Source organism: Meriones unguiculatus, chromosome 1 (assembly GCF_030254825.1).
Source record: "Meriones unguiculatus strain TT.TT164.6M chromosome 1, Bangor_MerUng_6.1, whole genome shotgun sequence".
In the NCBI taxonomy this organism is placed as follows: domain Eukaryota; kingdom Metazoa; phylum Chordata; class Mammalia; order Rodentia; family Muridae; genus Meriones; species Meriones unguiculatus.
The window spans coordinates 134,261,382-134,279,789 of record NC_083349.1 but is presented as its reverse complement, the minus strand read 5'-3'; the positions used below and the strand labels follow the sequence as shown (position 1 = coordinate 134,279,789).

The window sequence follows — 18,408 nt, the reverse complement described above, 5'->3', positions numbered from 1 at the left end:
TGTATCTAGATGCTGAGCTGTTTTCTCCCATCCATGACTCTACTTGGTACTGACATGAATTCTGTTGATTAGGAAGTTAATGCAAAGACACTCCAGATGCTAATTGAGGTCTTTTTGTCTGACACTGTATCTGTCCAGTTTTAGACTGCTCACTTTGTTAAGACTGTAGAGGATTGGCTTTGGCTGCTTTCTTGTCATTTCAACAGTGGGTCTTACTGGATAAAACTCCTCAGTTGTTCTTTCTGTAGAAGCACTTGGTGAGGTAGCAGAGCCAGCATTTAACCTTTGCATTGGGAGCAGTCAGTATAATACAGCAAGGTTCCCCATCAAAACAAACAGCAACGAAGGCTACTGTGCAAGCTAGAAAGGAAGAAAAGGCCATTCTCTGGTCTGCATTTCAGTGAGGAACTGAATTTAAGTATTTCCTCTTAGTCTTGATTAACAGTAGACCAGTTTACCTCACACTATTTTTTGGCCTGAGGAAATCTGTTCTCTGGCCTTTTGAAATGTGTATGCATAGAGGCCAAGCTCTGGCCTCTTCTCTCACGGAGATACCTTTCAGCTTCTGCAAAGGCAGGCGAGAGTTTGGCATAGGATCTCGCTGTAACACACACACTGATGACTTACCAGAATGCAAATGTGAGAAAAACTCATGTGCTCTGTAGCTCACTAGCAATGCTTTCCCTGAGCCTGGAGCCACATAACAATATCATAAAAGAATTATGGAGTTACTATTACTGAGTTACTATTTAAATATTGTAGGTTAAAGGGGGATCAGGGGAGATAAGAATGTAAAGCATTTGGGAGATTACTCTTTCTAATAAGGCAATGTTTAAACCCCTGTAAACACTCTAATTGGAGTGACTGTTTACTGACCTGTTGGTCTGCTGTGTCAGCTGCATGGCCATTCTCCTTACTCCTCACTACAGCTCTGCAGGATGTTTGTTCCTTTGGTTTTAATTGCCTTTCACGTATCAGACAGGCGCAAGGAGCTGGCATGCCCAGTGAGTGGCAGAGCTAAGATTTGCATCTGACTGGGTGGGATGCACCAGCCATGTCCTTCCAGGTGACAGCCCTCAGGGCGTGATGAGCTGCTGATGTAAGCCGTGGCCACAAGTGTTCTGCTCCTGCTCCGTTGTGCCGCTGAACAGGCCATGCACACGGACCCGAATCATCTCTCCAGTGGATTCGATGATCGTGTTTTCACATTGCTTGTTTAAATGTGTGCCTTTTGTGTCATCACGTCTTCCTTTCTCTTTCTTCTGTAGTTGCACTAAAGTCCTCCCCCGCTGACGGGAATGGAAGCCAGCATCAGTGTAGAGCACAGTTGAGAGACGGGCGTGCCTTGCCAGAAGGAGAGTTCTTACTACAGGTGAGTCCCGGTCCTCCCAGCAGGACAGGAGCGCATCACAAGCTGGGTCCAGGAACCCCAACTCCTTGAAGTGTTCGAAGACCCCTGTGCCACGCTCACGTGAGCTGCAGCACAAGTGGTCTCTGGTGCCTAGCACATGGCATTAGAAGTGGATTAATCAGGCCTGATCACCCTGATTATGGGAACTAGATTTCTCAGGTCCCCTCCTCCTCCCTGCTGCCCCTCGGTGGATCTGTGTGCACTCTCAAGAATGTTGCTCACAAAGAGAGTTGATGCATGTGTTCAATGTGCAAAAACTGTCCTTGATTTGACTTTTATTTTTAATATAGAATATTGTAACTTATAATTTGTTTTAGCAACCATGTGTGACTTATGTGTCATAGATTTTATCTTACAACTACAGACCCTCATCTTGTGCTTTAGGACATGGGAGTTTCTGACAGGTTTGACAGTGGATGGGTTCTTAAAACTCTGAACTGTATCTTGTTTGAGTGGACACTATGCTCGGTCCTGACGGCACCAGCAGACACTTAGTGATTCTGCTGAAATAAAGTGGAAGGAATAAGTGTGCCATGAGAGTGCTAGCACAGTTCCCTGGCTCTTTCTCTTGCAGCGGTGAACCTAGGGGACAGCTGGGTGGAAGAGTGGCTGACTCTTTGCTGGAGTGGATCTATATCAGCTCCTTTCTGTTTCTGTAAGGAGGTGCCATGACTAAGCATGACTTGCAGAGGGAAACGTGCACTTGGGCTCACAGCACCAGAGGGTCAGAGTCCAGCATGGTTGAGAAGAATGACTGTGAGCAGCAGGCAGGGCAGCAGGAACAGCAGGCTGAGAGCACAAATGCTCACACAGACACACACATGCTCATACACACACACAAGATCATATACACACACACAACATATGCTCACACACGCTAATACACACATGTTCACACACAAACACAACATATGCTCACACATGCTCATACACACTCACACATGCTCATACATACATACATGCTCTCTCACACACATACACACACACACACACACACACACACACACACACACACACAGAACACGAACCGGAAATAGGGCTCACCCCCTAGTGACTAATTTCCTCCAGCAAGGCCCCAACCCCAAACAGCTGCACCAAATTGGGACCAAGTGTTCAAAAGCCCAAGACTAAGAGGGACATTTGCCACTCAGCAGCCACGTTCCACTCCCTGCCTGCACACAGAGCTGCAGGGTTGGTGTTCGTCCTGCTGGGCTCTGGTCTTGCCTGGGTCCAGAATTCCTCGCCGTGCCCTGTCCCTTTCTGTTGAGATGGTAAAGCGTGTTTTGTGCCGTTCTTTGTAGGAAGTATGCAGCTTGCCATTTAGTTTTGTAGTTTACAGTTAGGAGACTGCCTGACTCTTGGGAGACTGAATTCCCCTAGGAAACGGCGAGAGCTTCTCAAATTAAAGTTTCTAACAATGGACGGCTAACGTGAACACACACAATTTCGCTGTCCAAGAGGAAGATAACCTTTAATTCACACCAGCCTTGAAAATCCATAAACAAGACAGCAAAAGAAGGACTCACAAACTAAAAGAAGGAGAGAACTTGAACTAGTCATGATAGCAGCACAAGCACAAGGGGGCAGAGGGTTGAGCCAGCGAGAACTAATACAAGTAAGGAGAGTACTACGACAGTGTTCATAGTGAGAGTAAGTGCTAATAAATATGTGTTTCATATCTAAGAAGCATATTTAAATTATTGGAATGTTAGTTTTTCTAAGCATTGTGCTTTCCAGTGAAAGTTTTAGTGTCTGTGTCATTCTTTGAAAGCATCTAGATTTCAAATTCAGGCGGTGCCTGGGGTAGTCTGACTGGAAGCAGTTCTGGCCTCTGACCAGATTTCTCCACTTAAGGTCCAACTGGCAGTTTCTCCCTAAAGGAGAAACTGCAGTCCTCCCTAAAGGAGAAAGGCATGCAGCTATCAGGAATGTTTTCTGTGCAGTTTGTTTTATGCCAAGAGTTGGAGGCAGTGTATTTAAAAGAAGAAGTCCACCGTGTAAGGAAAACGGAAATCCTGATATCCTAGTCATGTACCTGGCTGGACTTTAAATTTAGCTGGTTTTCTTCAGCCATGTGGGAGGCCTGAGTGGTTCGGCCCAGTCCACATGCAGTGCGCCTGTGTTTGGGTAGTTCAAGCATTTTAGTCGTTTTGGAGAGCAGGTGCTGAGAGATACAGAGCCACAGCCTTCATTAACAGTCGGCGTTTCTGAGTTGTGGGTTCACACCATCACTAACTACACCTTCCTGTCCGCAGGCACTGAACGGCTTTGTCCTGGTTGTCACGGCAGACGCCCTGGTCTTCTATGCTTCCTCCACGATCCAAGATTACCTGGGCTTTCAGCAAGTAAGCACACTTCTCTTCTGTTATTTACAGTGATTACTTTTAGGAAATGAACTTTCTACTATTTTATCTATTTTATAGTGTAAGATCGAAGTTGACCAATTGAAATTGGAAAGTCTTGATTAAAATGTGTGCTATAAAAATTGAGGCTGTTGGAGTTTTTCAAATTTCATATGTAGCGCTGATATTTTGCTTGCTAGCTATTACTTTTCTTTTTTGAACTTATCAGTAACCTCAGATGTATAAGAAACTTCCAGGAGCCTGCGGATGTAGTTCTGTGCAACAGAGTACCTGCTCTGTTGGGTTCAGTCAAGGGGGCCTGGGAGAGAAGTTTTCAGGCTGGTCAGGCTTCGAGGCAGACAGAACATTTGCTGTTAGACAGCACAGGCCACAGAGGACGGAGGAGAGTTTGGAAATTAACATGACTATGAGAAGGCTCATGTGAAACACTGGTTTGTACTTTTAACCCTGGTGCATTTGGATTAGACCTCTGGACTCCATTCTGAGATACTCTCTTTCAGTGGGTGGTCGTGTGGCTCATGAGTTTGCATTTCTCAGACTGCTTAGCACCTATGTAGGCTGTACTTTTGTATTATATATACAATAAATATTCACCAGTAGCTTTCATTAGAAAGTAGGTGCTTTCGCTGTATTCCAGATCAGCCAGGCAACAATGTCATCGCTACATAGTGGTGATTTAATTGTGCATTAAGTTCCCAGGGAGACTTACTTAAGGGAAGATAATTAAAGAAACGGAATTTGGTTGTAGCCACAAAACATAGATCTTAGTTTCTTTGTTTAAAACAACGTACCATCTGTAAAGGGATTCATGGATGAGACAGGGCCTAGAATGGTGGGTCTCAACCTTCATGATGCTGTGACCCTTTAATATCGTTCTTCAGGTCATGGTCACATGCAATCATACAATTTTTTTTTTTTTTGTTGTTGCTACTTCATAACTGTAATTTTGCTATTGTTCTGAATGGCAATGTAAGTAAATATCTGATATGCAGGATAGCTGATGTGAGACTCCCAAAGGAGTTGCGACCCACAGGTTGAGAACCACTAGTCTAGAATGCCATCAGCTGCTGTGCAAATGGACAAGGAATATGACTAGATCTTAGTATGATACAGTTGAGGCACAGGAAGGTGCCTCGTGAGCAGAGAGTCTGTGCCAAGAAGTGATGACAGGTAGTCAGCTGGATCAGATACAGGGCTGGTCTATGGCTTTCCCTACTGTGTGTGACTAGGGGGCTCTGCCAACCATCCTTTGCACTTGGTCCACCATTACTGAGAGGTGCCCTCCTATTGAGGCATGTTTTGAGACTGCTGCACTCAATCTTACCATCTTTCAGCCGCTGCTTCTGTCTCCTCTTCTGTAGTCTGATGTCATACATCAGAGCGTGTATGAGCTCATCCACACGGAAGACCGCGCCGAGTTCCAGCGCCAGCTACACTGGGCTCTCGACCCCGCACAGTACACAGATGCTGCACAAGGAGGGGATGGTAAGGCCATGTACCACAGATGATGCTCATGCTTTCTGAGGATTCTGGAAAGAAGGCCAGGAGGTTGGAGGTCTCACAGCTCCATGCTGAAGACAGGGAACAGACCAGGTAGTATGAGTCTGTAGCTGTAGGTCAGGGCCAGACCCCAAGAGGATGCCAAGCCAAGGAAAGCATAGCAGACTCGAGCTATAAAGCATACCATCTGCCAGAGGGCCACATTGTCAGCAGTGTGAGGACATGTCTGTGCCTACCGTATATACATGTGGAGGCCAAAGGTCACCCATGTCAGGTGTCATTCTTTGCACACCTCCCACCTTATTTTCTGAAACAAGATTTTTCATTGGCCACAGAGATCCCCCTGTCTGCGCCTCTGCAGCACGGGGCTCACAAGCCTGCCTCTGTAGGCCTGGCTTTTCCTGACATGCTTCTAGGGGTCAAACTCAGTGTAAGCACTTTACCAGTTCAGCTCGGACCCAAGCCCAAAGCAGTATTGCTTTATAAAACTAACAGTGCTACTGTTGTGAAAGACGAGAGGAATATGCAGGATTGCCCCTGAAAAGTGCAAATCATTCTTATCAAATGTAACCATAAAAATGCACGCTAGCATGTAAACCCATAAAAGCATTTTTCCTCGTGTAAGCATTGTTTCAAGATATCAGTAAAGCTGGTAAAAAAACAAAACCACTGTTGGAAATACATAGTTGACAGCAATAGCTCAGAAGTGCACATGAAAAAGTAAGTCAAGTTCTACAGTGTAAAAGTGTTAATAAGTTTGGGGCTTCTGAATTATTTCTGAAGTGGAATTTTTAATTCAGAACACAGACTCCAGTGTCACAGTTTTAACTACTCAAACCCTTCATTTTACAGCAAATGTAAGGTGGGCTGTGCTGTTTTCTTCCTACAGAAGCTCATGGCCTCCCACGGCCAGCAGTGTGTTATAACCCAGAGCAGCTTCCTCCAGAGAATGCTTCTTTCCTGGAGAGGTGCTTCAGATGCCGGCTGAGATGTCTGCTGGATAACTCATCTGGTTTTCTGGTAAGGTGCAAGATCATAAACCACTGCCCTTTTGGACTACTGCATTTGATAAAAGAAAGCAACCCTTAAAAATTAACATTGTGGGCCCAGGGAAATGGCTCAGTTGGGAAAATACTTTCCTTTTAAGAATGGGACCTCAAGTTTGACCCCAAGAGCCCATGTGGAAGCCTGGTATGGTAATGTCTACCTGTAATTCAGTGACGGAGAGATGAGAGGAAGGACCTGGAGAGTCCTGGAGTGTATACACATATGTATTCACACACACACACGTGCACACGCACATTCAACGCACATGCTAGTATTTTTGGTTTCAGTGTCTGCTATAACTAAGAAAAGCCTATCAGTTAAGATGAAGAAGATCCAGGCAGTCCTGATGAGACTTGATAAGCTAGGGGCAGTGGCAAAGGAGAAGAACTCCCCCTTTCTGCAGACGAGGGGAAGGGGATAGGGGAAGAGGAAGGGAGGGCAGGACAGAGAGGAGTTGAGGGAGAGGGCTTCAGTTGGGATATTTAATAAATAAATTATGAAAAAAAAGATGAAGTTATAGAAATTGAGTGACATAACATGGAACCTTGTATACTGAATCTGTTAAAAGAATGCTTAAGTCTCAGAAGTAGCCAGCCATTCCTTTGGAGGATGCCTAGCATTTGGGGTTGTGTGCTTTCCACATGGGAAAACTGAATTCACCACACCCAAGTTTATATTCTCTTTCGCCTCTGTCATCTAAAATCATTTCTTATCTTGGGTCTTCACATTCTTTGTGCAGCTTTATAAGTCTCATTTCCTGTTTTAATGAGATTGAAAGATTACAGTGAGCTATAGTATATAGATCATACATGTTTGAAAATTAATATGTAGTGTGCAAAGAGCTGTAGAAGGTGGAAATGGTCAGGAGCTTTTAGGGACGTGAACGATAGGGCAGCCCTCTTGTGACACTGGGTATGTTACTTGGTGGTGCCTTCTTTCCCACTCTACCTTTGGAATTTTAATGGGCAGAAAGAGAAGTGAGAAAAAAGGTAGCAGCTGTGAGCCTGGGGGCCTGTCCTGGTATCAAGAACCCTAGGAACATGATGGAAACTTCGAAAACGAAACTGCTGTACAGTTATCTTTAATGACTTTTTTAAGGCGATGAATTTCCAAGGGAGGTTAAAGTATCTCCACGGGCAGAACAAGAAGGGGAAGGATGGGGCACTGCTCCCTCCACAGCTGGCCTTGTTTGCAATAGCAACTCCACTCCAGCCTCCGTCCATACTGGAAATCCGAACCAAAAATTTCATCTTCAGAACCAAGCACAAGCTAGACTTCACACCTATTGGTTGTGATGCCAAGTAAGGAAACTTTTCACTCTTTATTTTGCCACATGCATGTTTTATTTTAGCATTTCTGTAATTGTGTGACATATGGTGTAGATTCCAGTATTATTTACTACTATTTACTATTTATTCATTACTATTTACTTTGTCTTTCAGTATTCCCTACTAAAATAGGGTAATTTCATCAATTTAACAAATAATCTTACTATTTTGTATTTTTTATTGTACTTCCAAGTGTCATTCTTAGGACATCAGTTTATTTTACATTTTGTAAAAAATATTGTTTAATTTTTAGCTTTAGAAATTAAATAACTATCTAAAGTAATTAGTTAACTAACAAGAATTTATCTCAAGGCATTTTCAGTTTTTTTCTCCTTTCATATGGGAGAATACAGTGAAGCAACCTAACGGAACTATCTCCTAAGTACAGCCTGAGCAGTCCATGTTTTTAGCTTTTGAGTTCGTTTTACTTTTATAGTTAACTCTGTCAGATTCACTTCTGACCAGCCTATATTTAATGACCTTATTCAAAGGAAGAAATTGGGCTAGAACTGAAAATTTCATAGCCATAAGCAAGAAAATAAAAAAATAAAAAAGGGTGCTTTCTATATGCTAACGTGCAAATTTATGTCAGCTATAGTATGTTGTAGAAATAACACACCACCAGTGAATGCATCTTGCATCTCGACTGTTACTTTAATTCTTTTTTTTTTGACAGAGGCCAGCTCATCCTGGGCTATACGGAAGTGGAGCTGTGCACGAGAGGGTCGGGCTATCAGTTTATTCACGCTGCTGACATGCTGCACTGTGCGGAATCCCACATTCGAAGTGAGTTGGAATCCCTGCGGCCTGCCTGGCAGTTTTCACAGGCGCGAGAGTGTGTCAAGCTCTTAAAGACGTTCCTTGATTCCCGTGTGTGTGCACGCGGCCGTCACTTCTCTTTCATGTTGCGGATCTCCAGGATTGACCTCAAATAGTCAGGCATGGCGGCAAGCACCGTTATCACTGCGGCATCTCCCCAGCCCTGTTGTGTGAGAGAATGTCCTCAGAGACCTGCTTGCATTAATCCTGTTGCCGTCATGCTGTTTTGGTTAACCGATTTTACCGTATATTTCCACTGCAGCTGCCCTGCAGTGATAGTAGTGGCCTAATTATTATGAAAACAACTATTTTGGCCAACAAAGTTTTGTTCAGGCAATCTTTAATAGCATCATTGCCTCATATATGTTAATATAAAGTCAGGAAATATTAAAAATAGTCTTCATTTAACATGAGAAGTTTTAATCTTTACTTTTCTCCCAAGCTAATCTCTTCTTATGTTTTGCCAAAACCGTCTGACCGGCTCTCAACATTTGTTTAACATTTCACATGTTAAGCCTTATCTAAAATGGGAGAGCACCAACTCTGAGTTCCTGTGCCTCTCACTGTGCTCACTGCATTTCAAAATCTTCAAGATATTATAACTGCTAGTTAATGGAATTCATCTGGAAGTGTGTCAGAATGTCTTTTAAAATGATCCTTTTTTTATGTTTTAATTGTGCGTGTGTATTTGTCTATGTGGGAGTATGTGAGCAAGAGTACAGGTGAGCTCAGATGCCGGAAGAGGCCATCAGATCCCCTATGACTGGGTTCTGGGAGCTTGTGAGCCCCCAGTGTGGCTGCTGGGAACCAAACTCAAGCCTTCTGCAGGGCAGCAGGCTCCCTAAGCAGAGGCGGGGCTTCAGCGCTACAGAGGGTCTTTGCTACAGAGCTGTCCTTACTGTGTTGCTATGGGTTTGGCAACCTTGTCACTGTTTATTTCTAGTGATTAAGACTGGAGAAAGTGGCATGACTGTTTTCAGGCTCCTCGCAAAACACAGTCGGTGGAGGTGGGTCCAGTCCAACGCCCGCTTGGTTTACAGAAACGGAAGGCCAGACTACATCATCGCCACTCAGAGACCACTGACGTAAGCATCAGGGAAGAGCACGTCCCACTTCTGTGTTTTCATCAGTCTCCTTCCATGAATATTTACAAACAGCCTTAACGCAGTGGAACCTGTAACTGAAAAGTGAAAAGTTAAAAGACTTTGTCTAGAAAGAACAGGGCAAAGATGAGAAATGTTAAAAAAAAACAAAACAAAACAAAAAACCAGCAGTGAACAGCTTCATTGAGCAGCTAAGTAGATAAAGCTAAAACAAAATTCCAATTCCAACTTACCTTCTGTTTGAAGAGGAGTGAAAGCCTGTGACATCGTGTACATAAAAGAAAAACTATGAAGCTTGTTAACTGTGTGTACACAATTATTTGGATGTTTCTCACAAATTCCAGCGAAGAATTTTTTGCAAAATTAGAAAAAAAAAATATTAGCACTATTGTTTTGTGAATGATGTCTTTGTTTTGTTTTTGTATGCAATTTGTTCTCATTTGTGGTTGTCTTGGCTTTCCTTTACCCTCAATGTTTCCAAACGTGCTTTAGAAATCATTCCTTAAAGAGTAAGTTCTCAACAACAACTAAACTGTTGGGATTTTGAAGACCTAGCTCTTTTGGGGGAAGACTTAGTGTCTGTGTAGAACTGAGTCATTGGCCCATGACCATAGTGAATGTTCATATCACCCGCAGTAGTGCATGGATGTCTGCTTCATGAATCCGTTGACTGGTGCAGCTAACAGACCTCTGGCTTCATTAGTCTTTTCCAGGCTCATACATTTCATTCACTGATTTTGCTGTTGTACATTTGTTTTGTATTCCATTTATATCCCCTACTTCCCCTACTTATTATTTTATTTAGATATTACTATTTTTTTAGAATTTATATATTTTCCTATATAATTTTAGCTACATTTGCATAACACTAGTCATGAAAATAACTTAGTTCAAAATAAAAACATGTTCCTTGCTATCAAACCCAGCTGTAGCACATTGTACTAATTTTTTTTCTCCTTTTACTTAAAACACATATGATGAAACTCTAACATACGCAGACCTTCTTGCCCGCCCTTTTAGGGATGAAGAAGGAAGAGAGCATTTACAGAAGCGAAACATGACGCTGCCCTTCATGTTTGCTACCGGAGAGGCCGTATTGTACGAGATCGCCAGCCCTTTCCCTCCCATCTTGGATCCCTTACCAATACGCAACAAAAGCAGCACTAGTGGGAAAGACTGGGCTCCTCAGGCAAGCCCAAGTCAGGATTCTCTCCACCCCAGTTCTCTTTTGAATGCCATGATCCAGCAGGATGAATCCATCTATCTCTGTCCCGCTTCGAGCCCTGCGCCATTGGACAGCCGTTTTCTCGCGGACTCTGTGAGTGAGTGCAGTGTTTGGCAAGACAGCTTTGCACCAAGCGAAGCTGTGCTGAAACATGAGCAAACTGCGCATGCTCAGGACGTGAACCCCGCACTCTCAGGAGGCCCCTCGGGGCTCTTTCCTGATAACAAAAACAGTGACTTGTACAGCATCATGCGAAACCTAGGGATTGATTTTGAGGACATCCAAAGGATGCAGAACGAGGAGTTCTTCAGAACTGACTTGTCAGGGGAGGTCGACTTCAGAGACATTGACCTAACAGACGAAATCCTGACGTACGTGCAAGATTCTCTGAGCAAATCGGCCTTGCTGGATTCCGCTTGCCAGCAGCAGCCGGTGACTCAGCACCTCAGCTGCATGCTTCAGGAACGCCTGCATCTGGAGCAGCAGCAGCAGCAGCAGCAGCAGCAGCTCCAGCAGCAGCACCCGGCTGAGGCCGTGGAGCCCCAGCAGCCGCTGTGTCACATGGAGCCCCTCCAGCATGACCTCGCTCGGAAAATGCAGCACGCGCAAGCCAATGGTGTGTTTGCAGGTTGGAACCCCGCCCCTCCCGTGTCCTTCAGCTGTCCTCAGCAGGAGCTAAAGCACTACGAGGTCTTTTCAGGCTTGCAGGGGACTGCTCAGGAATTCCCCTACAGATCCGAGGTGCCCAGTACGCCTTACACACCGAGCTTTGCTCCCTGTAATCAGGCTGTGCTGCCTCAGCTTCCCAGGTGCGCCGAGTTGGACTTCCCTGGAAGGGGTTTCCAGCCGTCCCTGCACCCCACCTCTGCTAACTTAGAAGATTTTGTCAGCTGTTTACAGGTTCCTGAAAACCAAAGACGCGGGATAAATTCGCAGTCAGCCGTGGACGCTCCTCAGGCATACTACGCTGGGGCCATGTCCATGTATCAGTACCAGCCAGGGCCGCAGCACACGCCTGTGGACCAGAGGCAGTATGGCCCTGCAGTCCCAGACCCTCAGGCATTTCTAAGCAAGGTAAGGGCTTTCCAGAGCGGCGCAAACCTGTGGGCCTAAGCTTCTGCGTCTTGTCTGTCATGTGTTAACATACTGTAGAACCCTTTTAAGTAGCAATCAACTTCACAACTGCTTCTACTGTGTTTTGGGTCACACAATTAACTTCATTGTAATTTCCTTAAGATAGCACAAAAAATAAATAATTTTCTTAAAAATAAGTCGATATTAACATACTTTGGTAGCCGCTGTTCGTCACCACTCGGGAGTATATTATGCTTGCACGAATAAATTGCTATTAAAAATTGTTAGTTTATTTGAAGACACAGGTTTAGCATCTAAGAATACCTTGAGTAGCATTAAGTTCATCGCCCTGTTTGCTGTTTGAGTGTAGACCGATACAAGTGCCGCTTGGGTCTCAGTCCTGTTGTTACCTCTAGGCTGTCAATACTCTGATGTATCTGATTGTATGGGATTTTTTTTTTTTTTTTTTTTTTTTTTTTTTTTGGTGGAGGACGATGATGATGGTTTTTCTCAGTCTTTTCCCTGATAGCCCAATTTAATAGTTATAGTAAAGAAAATTGATTAATCATACACTGGATACAGTTTATCTGGGAAAGAATGGAATAGTCTCATTTCCTCACAGTGGTGCAGCTGGAGGGCATGATTGACCACAGAGGGCAAAACTGCTTCTCACACCCGTGTGTGAAAACCTCCAAGGCTGACTTCTCAGATCCTGGAAACCTGCAACAGACTGGGCCTGGCTGCTGGGTGTTGACAGGCAGCAGGACTAGCTGGTTCTCCTATCACATAGTAGGATGGCAGCAGTTAACAGAAATTCATTGCATGATTCAGAGTCCCTAGAAAACAGGACTCCAAATGTTCTCAATGCAAACAAAAAATGAGTGTTCACAGTAAAAGATTGGCTTACACATTCTAAAGATGAATTGAAATGCCACATTGTAACGTACATATGAGGAATTATGTGGCAATAAAAAAAAAAAGCAAACTAACATCTTGGGCCTGGGAAGATGGCTCAGCAATCAACACTCACTTGCACGTCTAAAGGACCCGCATTCAATTCCAAGCACCCACATGGGTAGCTCACAACTGCCTGTAATTCCAGTTCCAGGGATCCAGTGCCCTCTCCTGCCTCCTCAGCACTGCACACTTGTGTAGCACATGTGTAAATGTAGGAAAAACAGCCACACACACAAAATTTTATTCTTTTAAATAAATTATTATTTTTTTAAATTCTTTTCCCTCTTCCATTTCCTTTATCCAGCCCTTCCCATCTATCCCCACCTTGATTTCTTTCCAATTCATGACCTCTTTTCTTTTAGTGTGTTTGTGTGTGTGTGTGTGTGTCTGTGTGTGTGTTCCTAAGTATATAAATAAAACCTACCCAGTTTGTATATTACTTATAGGTATAGGACAATCCTCACCAGCAATTCAGAAGGGTGCTTCTCGTGCCTGGTGTTGGGGCTGTGGAGTGAGTTCAAAGGCAACCTGGAAAACTGACACACAGAATAAAAGTACAAAAAGGTCAAGCGTATAGGTAGCTCAGTGGTGGGGCACAGGGTTAACACACACAAGGCCTTGCTGGACCTCAAGCACTGCAAAACAAGTGAGGTTATTTGAAACAGCTGAAAGAATAATTTTACGATTTTTATTTTATTTCATCAACTACACACTACAATATGAAGGTTCTGTAGACTATCAACTCTCATATTTACTCTTCCATTTTTTTGTTAGCAATTCTGAAAAACAAAGATCAGTTTTGGTGTAAGAAGGCAAATGTCTTAGTTGGGGTTACTATTGCTGTGATGAAGCACCATAACCAAAAACAACTTGAGAAGAAAAGTCCCGCCTAACAGTTCATAGTCAAAGGCAGCAGGGGCAGGATCTCAAGTGCAGGAATCTGGAGGCAGGAACTCAAGCAGGCAGGAACCTGAAAGCAGATGGCATGGAAGAGTGCTTCTTCCTGGCTTGCTTTCCTATAGAACCACACAATGGGCTGGGCCCACATCAGTCACTGATCAGTGCCTGCCTGCAGCCAGATCGTAGAGGCTTTTTCTCAGCTGAGGCTCTCTCCCCTCTAATAACTTTATCTGAGTCAAACTGACATAAAACAAACTAGCCAGAACTGACTCCTTGTCAACCTGATACAAAACATCATTTTTAGTTAGAACCCTTCCTTTCTCATTTATCCCCAAGATGGCAGTATATAAAACGTAACTGACTTTAAAAGTCCCGTGGTCTTTACAAATGTGAATACATTAAAAGTTCAGTTCTCTTTAAAACAATCATTCTCACTAAAAAAAACCCCAAAATCTCTATTAAAAGTTCAAAGTCTAAGCTGTGGGCTCCTATAAAAGTCAAAAGAACCATGGCACAGTCAAAGCAAAGCCAAACCAAACTCCAACTGTGTAAATAACCCGATGTCCAATGTCTGGGACACAATCTTCTGGGATCCCCCAAAGCGCTTGGGTCACTTCTTCATCCACTGCGGCACACACAGCTTGTCTTCTAAGTGTGGGCAGGCTCCACTCCACAGCCGCTGTCCTTGGTGGCCAGGCCGTGGTCCTGGCATCCCTAAAGTCCTGAGGCCTGCTGCAACTGGGCTACACGTTCACCAGGAGACTCTCCTGGGCTCTCGTCATGGTGCCAAGCCACAACTGCTCTCCGTGATCTCATTTAATCCTGAGCCTTCAACTGCTACTGAGGCTGCCTCTTCACCAGTGGCCTCTCCTGGCCTCTCACCATGCCTGGCCTTGCTCCATGCCCCTGAATGCTTTCAAAACCAGTACCACTTGGGTAACTCTTACACTGCTAAGTTCAGATGCCAGTACAATCCTGGCCACACCTGGGAAATGGCTTCTGTGTGCTGACTCTGAGGAGGACTTTACCTCAGTGATGCGGGTATCTCCTCAGTCACGGCTGAGTCTTCCGCCCCAGCTGCCCTACAGTTCATCTCCTGGAGACATTTTCTCAGCTGAGGCTTCTTCCTCTCTGATGACTCTAGCTTGTGTCAAGTTGACATAAAACTAGCGAGCACAGCAAGCCAGCCACCATATTTTATTTGGTAACTCACAGGAAAATTTATTAAACACGTGTTACAAATAAGTTGATTTAAGATCATGCCCATTAGTGTAACATAAGAATAGCAAGAAGCACTTTGAAACCCAGAGCCTGGCAAAAGTACTGGTGTCTGAACTGCAGTATAGAAGTTCTGGATATGACCAGCTCACTGGTTCCCAGGTTTTTGATTGCGTGGTGGCAGGACAGAATAACTGGATACCCTGTGTCACATAATTTCCCATCAGACCCCAAGGCAGAGGAAGTGAGAGAGTTGTAGCACTCTCCGTACCATCTTTAAATTGTCTTGTAGGATTAATGGGAAAGGCTGGTTTCCTGAGATGGGTGTGTGGGCCTTTCTCTGTGTGGTTGGATGAAACGTTTAATGAGCAGTAAAGGGCTGTGGAACGAGGTGGGGGTGTCAGGGTCTAAAGTGTGTTTTTATAGGGTCATTTAGATGTTAACAAGTTGCTCTGCTGTTTGTCCTTTTCATTTCAGAATCTGGGCGCTTTAAATGAAACCTATTCACCTGAATTAAACAGCACTGGTCACTCACAGATTCCGGCTCACCTTCATCACCCCGCAGAAGCCCTGCCTCTTCCTGACATCACACCCAGTGCATTCCTGTAGCATCAAGCCCAGGATCAAATTCATTCAGGAATAGGAACTGGAACTGTCAGTGTCGGGCATCAGTACTCTTTTTCCAAAACAGGTTTTAACCTTTGTGTGTAGAAAAGGAGTTTAAATATATAATCAGTCACCTATAAAATGGGACGCTCTATGGGAGCACAGGTAGAGCCCACACATATTTACATGGTTCTGGAACCTTGGAGTGCACGGTCCTTACAGCGGAGAACTTCAGGATTTGGGAAAGTTGAATTTCTCTGCTCAATAACTTCAGCCAGAAAAACACTGAAGTACTTTGAGCTTTGAACGTCTGGATTCTTGTTAGCATACCAAATATGAGTTACAAGACCAATCGATTTCCTATACTTTTAACCTCTGTTTTTGTGTCAGATGTTAAAATAAATGGTTTGGTGCTTTGGTCAAAAGAAAATCTCAATGTTTTCCTTCTGCACTGTTATTATAAGTGCCTCACATTTTTTTCTATCTAGCTGTAATACAGTAGGGTGTGTATTTTATATAAAATATTCTTTATCTCTTTTGGATTAATATTCTTTCTGCACACAGATATTACTTGCATTTCCTAAATTCCATTATTTTTATTAATTCAGGCATGTTTTTACTGCACTACTCATCCCTTTCTTCTGATAAAGGGCCAATGATGACTGAAAGATAACTATTTATTATGTAATATACTTGTTTCTGGACTTTAGATGTTCCTCTGTGCCTTATGTTGAAAATTTTGAAAATAACACGTTGCCAAAATTATTTAATTATTGCCTAACTGTTAAGGCAGTAGCACTTATATTTTAACAGTGTTTCTGAGAAGAGAGATAATGCCCCTGCTCACTTTCACTGAAACACATCAGCAATGAAAGCGGAAGGCCATCATGTGAGGTGCTGAAGTCAGCTGTGCGCTGCGCTGCAGTGAAGGGAGATTGGCTAATTAGAGAAGTTAAGCAGAGCGCTCATTTCCTTGTGTACAAATTGTCTTTCAAAGCTAGTGTGGGTCTGTAATCCTTTTTGTTGTATTGACTTTATAAATTCCACTTCTTACATTGGTGGAAGCTATTTGTTTTTCTCATATGTGAGGAATGTTAAGACTGAAGATGCCAAGTTTAGTGCTAGGCATTTTGATGACTGAAATTAACGGTGCATTGCATAAAAGTAACGAACAAAATGATCTGTAAGACGTTTTCTGTGTCCATTTAAGATACCTCACAGGCATATTTTTTCAGTGTATCTTTTTAAGAAATCAGATAGTGAATTCAGGCTTTTTGAATTGGTAAGATAAATACAATTTGTTTGCCTCCATTTATTAAGTTCTTTGAAAGATACAACCTTTGCTACCAATATGGCAAATTCATCACTGCCAAATTAACTGTCCTCTGATCCTCCTGCCTCTGCCTCCTTCAGCAAGTCCTACTGGCATGGGCCACCACAACCAGCTTGTCTGTTCTTAAATGGCTTAAGGAAAAAAACAAAAACAAAAACTCTGGTGTATGTCATTGTCTTTGTCTTTTACTTAGATATAATATATGAAGGACACAGACCTGTTTTCCATATATTGTATAAAAGTCTGATGAGATCCCAAACTGATATGAAATATTAAAAAACAAAACAACAACAACAAGCCAGCAGTGGTTCTCAGCCTGTGAGTTGTGAACCATTTTCAAGGAGAGTGACCCTTTCACAGGGGTCATCTAAGAGCTTTGAAAAACACCGATGTTTACATCACAATTCATAACAGTCGTAAAATTATAGTTAGGAAGCAGCAAAGAAAATAACTGTAAGGTTGGGGATCACTACAGCATTAGGAAGGTTGAGAGCCTCTGCAGTGCAGGCTCTTTCATTTTTCTTTTAGAAAATTAATATATGTGAACATGGCTTCACTTAAGAAGAGTTTGTGCATTTTCAGTCAAAATTCTGAATCTTTAGGATTCAGCATTGAAAAACAGTTATCTGAAACATTTCACAATTTGCTTCCAGCATGAGGTATCACCAAGGATCTAGACCAGTGGTCTGGATTATTATCTTCTTTTTATACTTAACCTTTTCATTAAAAGTTGTCACAGAAACTGTTTTGTCAGTCTCTTCTACTTGATACCAAAAAATAACCAGTTAAAAATAATGTTGGACACTGTGTGTGTGGTGGCATTTAACTAAACACAAAGCCGAAAGTTTTAACAGCAATATTGTGTGTTTTTATCTAATATAAAATAACTAAAATATCCAAGAATCATAAAATCACATTGAATTGAATATGCATTTGTCTGTATTGCCAAGTGGCCAAGCAAAAGGAATGATTTAAGCACTGCTAGACTGAGGGCCTAATTTCTAGGTGAAATTCACATCCCAGATTCTGTGTATGTCTGACCGAAGTTCTTCTCTCTGTGTTTTTCCACAGCACCCGAACACTTACTAATATGCCGTTGTATTACCCTTTCGATCGTTACTATGCACAGGCTGGTTTATTTCAGTATCAATAGATTTTAGGTTTACATAGCTTCTTGCTATCCTTCAAACTGTTATTGCTTACATATGCTATGCATAGATTTTTTTGTTAAAGTATGATTTATAATATCCTCGAGTATCAAAGAAAAATGTTAACAGTGATATATGATAATAAAACAACCACCAAATATGAATAATGTTTTCATGTAAATTCTTCTTTCTCTGTATCTGCAGAGAAAACAGCTCGCTGGGGCATCATATAATTGCTAGGTAAAGGTGGGCTTTAGAGAAAAACGAGTCTTTCATGTGGGAGTCACTTAAATTCTCTGTTTTAAGTAGTTGATCTGTAAAACAGGTCTTTCTTTGGAACGCCGGCGGGTGGAATGATGATGCAGAGCCTTCATTA

The 18,408-nt window shown here is 43.0% G+C and overlaps 1 protein-coding gene across 1 annotated transcript in view; it reads left to right on the top strand.

Moving 5' to 3' along the window:
• Positions 1-18,199, top strand: part of Ahr (aryl hydrocarbon receptor) — a 35,147-nt gene extending 16,948 nt beyond the window's left edge. Inside the window, exons 3-11 of the mRNA XM_021657800.2 lie at positions 1,269-1,372; positions 3,667-3,756; positions 5,136-5,259; positions 6,164-6,294; positions 7,420-7,622; positions 8,326-8,435; positions 9,412-9,553; positions 10,592-11,870; positions 15,423-18,199. Coding sequence (XP_021513475.1) covers positions 1,269-1,372; positions 3,667-3,756; positions 5,136-5,259; positions 6,164-6,294; positions 7,420-7,622; positions 8,326-8,435; positions 9,412-9,553; positions 10,592-11,870; positions 15,423-15,554 — 2,315 coding nt within the window. The 3' untranslated portion in view covers positions 15,555-18,199. The remainder of the gene's footprint in view (positions 1-1,268; positions 1,373-3,666; positions 3,757-5,135; positions 5,260-6,163; positions 6,295-7,419; positions 7,623-8,325; positions 8,436-9,411; positions 9,554-10,591; positions 11,871-15,422) is intronic.
• The last annotated feature ends 209 nt before the right edge of the window (positions 18,200-18,408 follow it).